Genomic DNA, 3,252 nt, shown 5'->3' with positions numbered 1-3,252 from the left:
TGCTCTGCCCACCACATGCGAGCAATCAATAATGTACAGACACCCACCAGGAGATGTCGCTGGGGAAACCTACCTTTCTCGGCATCTTACGAGAGTCCAGCGAAGTTTTCCGATGCAGTGCGTCTAGATACAAGAGTAGAAACGATTAACTCTTTCTTTCTCTATCGATTTCCTTTTAAGTCCGATCTCGACCAGCTCCTCAGAGAAGTTCACCGCTTAACGCCAACCCACCAACTGAACGTGGCTTTCCCGTGCAGCGTTTACACATATGCAATCATTCAGCGCGCGCATGCGTTATCTCTTTCACGTCGCCGGTAACTGGTTGGCAGCGGTCGAAACTCATTTACCTTTTTCGAACCATTCGAATGTGACATTAATGCCTGCTATGATAATACCCTTTGAGAAGATGTCATTACAACATTTTCAACCTCGAGGACTCCCGTTTCCTTTAGGAATCGGTTTGCCCGGTGTATATAGCCATGACGCCGGTGTGTGTTACAGGGTCAGCGTGGCCCGGGACCCGCGTGCGCAGACCGCTCGCAGCTGAGGGGAAAAACGGCATCTTCCTTATACGGGATCTTTCCGATCGATTCTTGATGTTTCAAATCTTTCCGCGGGTCTTCTCTCCCGCGACGTAGAAGGCGATTATCACACGAAGAATACTGGATTGCCATTGGGAAAGATAGGAATGTTTGTGCATATGATGATGCACCTTTATGTACACTATAATTTTTATCTTTAGTTGGAGACTGCGCTGGTAAGAAGCTAAAAGTTGGTAATCGGGTTCTCTCCGTAAGTTTCCTCCACAATTTTTCCTTCATGACTTCACACTCGCGTTGTACATCTACATGACGATAAAAACAATGCAATATGACATTTTTATCAGCATATCTTTTCCACGTTTCTTTTGTTTTCCGTTCTTTCTTCTAATTCAAGACTCAGGGCAATCATAATATAATTATATGCACAGAAATGTGTAAAATAAATGTACGTTTACCATTAGTGAAATGTAGCATGGCATGTCTGGTTGTCTGATTGCCTAACGGACATCTAAAACTGGCACAAATCCTTAAGGAGGCGAAGATGCTGCGGAATTACTTCATCAAGATTCTTGAATCGAATGAAAGAGGAAAAAAATATACACATAGAGTAGGGAATTATTTTAGACAATTATTATCTGTTTGGGTCGTCATTGCCTGAGGGTCTTCGTGCAGCCCTGGTCATCGCAGCCAACCTGACTAATTGGTCGCCAGTTGACTCCTAATGGAAGACCGGTTCAGCAAAGGCCACAGAAGTCAATGACTTGCTGACCTACCTGAGGCTTATCAATGGGGGATATATATAGGCTGTGGGTCTTTGAACTCTTCGGTTTGCTCTACATTAAAATCGACATCATTACTAATTGCGTTGCTTTGTGTTCTCTTTCCATTTGCTCGTGTTTCTTTTTTGGTAATGATTCTCCTTTGAACAAAATGCCAACGTAAAAGAACATAAGAGCACAGAGAGTAACACAGCACACAAAAGATCAAATGAAAGTCCCCGCTTCCTCTCCTCTTTGGATAGATTCCTCGCAAACTTTTAGACATCAACTCTTTTTTTATCTTCACACAATAAGCCTCATGAAATCAGAAGTGATCTACATACATAATTCTACAATTGCATTTTCGAGGCAGATTTAGCAGAAGGACATCTCACTCTCATAAAAATACCGGAAGCAGCTGTCATGTGTGATGGAAAGTCTAGCTAGCGAATCCCGTTTCAATGTCCAAAGGGGAGCAGGAGTGACTGCCCTCAGACGCGACGGCCTCTTTAATCCGGCAGTTCTGTTTATCTTATTATTACTCGTTATTACACGAAGAAATTGGATAAGAAGATAACCCGATGAAGTATATTGTTCAGAATACAAAGCCTCGAGCATCTTTATGAATTAGAACAGAGGGTGGTATAAAGCAATAGGTTTATTTGTTCGTTTATGTGTGTGTGTGTGCGTGTGCGTGTGTGTGTGTGTGTGTGTGTGTGTGTGTGTGTGTGTGTGTGTGTGTGTGTGTGTGTATGTATGTGTATGTGTGTGCGTGTGTGCGTGGGTGTGCGTGTTTGCGAGGTTGTGGGTGTGTGCGTGGGTGTGTGTGTATGTAAATCACCAGACACCGTGGAGGGAATCTGTAACAAAGCATCCCTTAGTCGGAAGTAAAATAACATGTTTTGTGAGCAGGAGGACTGCGTCGTGACATCCGAAGTACCCTGTCTTTTGTGTGGGAAGTCTCCTCCAGCCTCCTGCAGTGTTGATCTTTGGAGATTTTACGAGATCCAGACCCACGTGTTGAAACGAACCGGTTCATACCGCCTCTCTGCCGCGTTGACCCTTTCCCGCACACAGCCGCAAGTTTCATCTGCGCGCGTGCGTGTGTATGTGTATGCGTTTGTATGTGTGTGTGTGTGTATGTGTGTGTGTGTGTGTGTGTGTGTGTGTGTGTGTGTGTGTGTGTGTGTGTGTGTGTGTGTGTGTGTGTGTGTGTGTGTGTGTGTGTGTGTGTGTGTGTGTGTGTGTGTGTGTGTGTGTGTGTTTGTGTGTGAGCATTTGTGTGTGAGCATGTGTGTGTGAGCATGTGTTTGTGAGCATGTGTGTGTGAGTATGTGTGTGTGAGCATGTGTGTGTGAGTATGTGTGTGTGAGCATTTGTGTGTGAGCATGTGCGTGTGCGTGTGCGTGCGCGTGCGAGTGTGTGATTGTCAACTTATCATATCAGACACACGGCGCCATCCTTTACTATTTACAAAAGAGAGCAAATCCTCAATTGTTGGATTATTTTTTTCAGATTCATTCACAGAATATAACAATTCAATCTGAAAATAGGAATTTTCAGTTTCTGTTCTTTCACAGGATACCAAAATTGGCGTACTTTTTCGTAAATAAATTATGGTTACTTCGTTCATTAGTCAAATAATACGTAACATTAGTCAAATATGCAATAGGTTCATCATTTACCTTTAACACACCAGATTTTAAAGAAATTAACCCAAGCTTTAATATACGAGAGAATTGCATTCGCCTTTCACAAGCTGAAAATGTAAAAGAATAAACGACTATTTATCAATGTTCAGAACTACAGTATGGCAAACAACCGAATTTACTGTTCTACACGCTCGCTATTGTACTGTAATTAACATCGCTTGACGCACCTTGAATGTATTGACCAATATTTATCGCTAATCTAATTACCATAATGATTACAATCACCCTCATACTCGCATA

General features: G+C 42.8%; 1 protein-coding gene across 1 annotated transcript in view; it reads right to left on the bottom strand.

Annotated features, from left to right (window-relative positions):
- Positions 1-269, bottom strand: part of LOC125030840 (sodium- and chloride-dependent glycine transporter 1-like) — a 15,527-nt gene extending 15,258 nt beyond the window's left edge. Inside the window, exon 1 of the mRNA XM_047621151.1 lies at positions 74-269. Coding sequence (XP_047477107.1) covers positions 74-85 — 12 coding nt within the window. The 5' untranslated portion in view covers positions 86-269. The remainder of the gene's footprint in view (positions 1-73) is intronic.
- Between the last annotated feature and the right edge of the window lie 2,983 nt (positions 270-3,252).

This window comes from Penaeus chinensis, chromosome 11 (assembly GCF_019202785.1).
Source record: "Penaeus chinensis breed Huanghai No. 1 chromosome 11, ASM1920278v2, whole genome shotgun sequence".
Classification (NCBI taxonomy): Eukaryota; Metazoa; Arthropoda; class Malacostraca; order Decapoda; family Penaeidae; genus Penaeus; species Penaeus chinensis.
The sequence above is the reverse complement of the archived record's forward strand: the minus strand, read 5'-3'. Positions and strand labels throughout refer to the sequence as shown.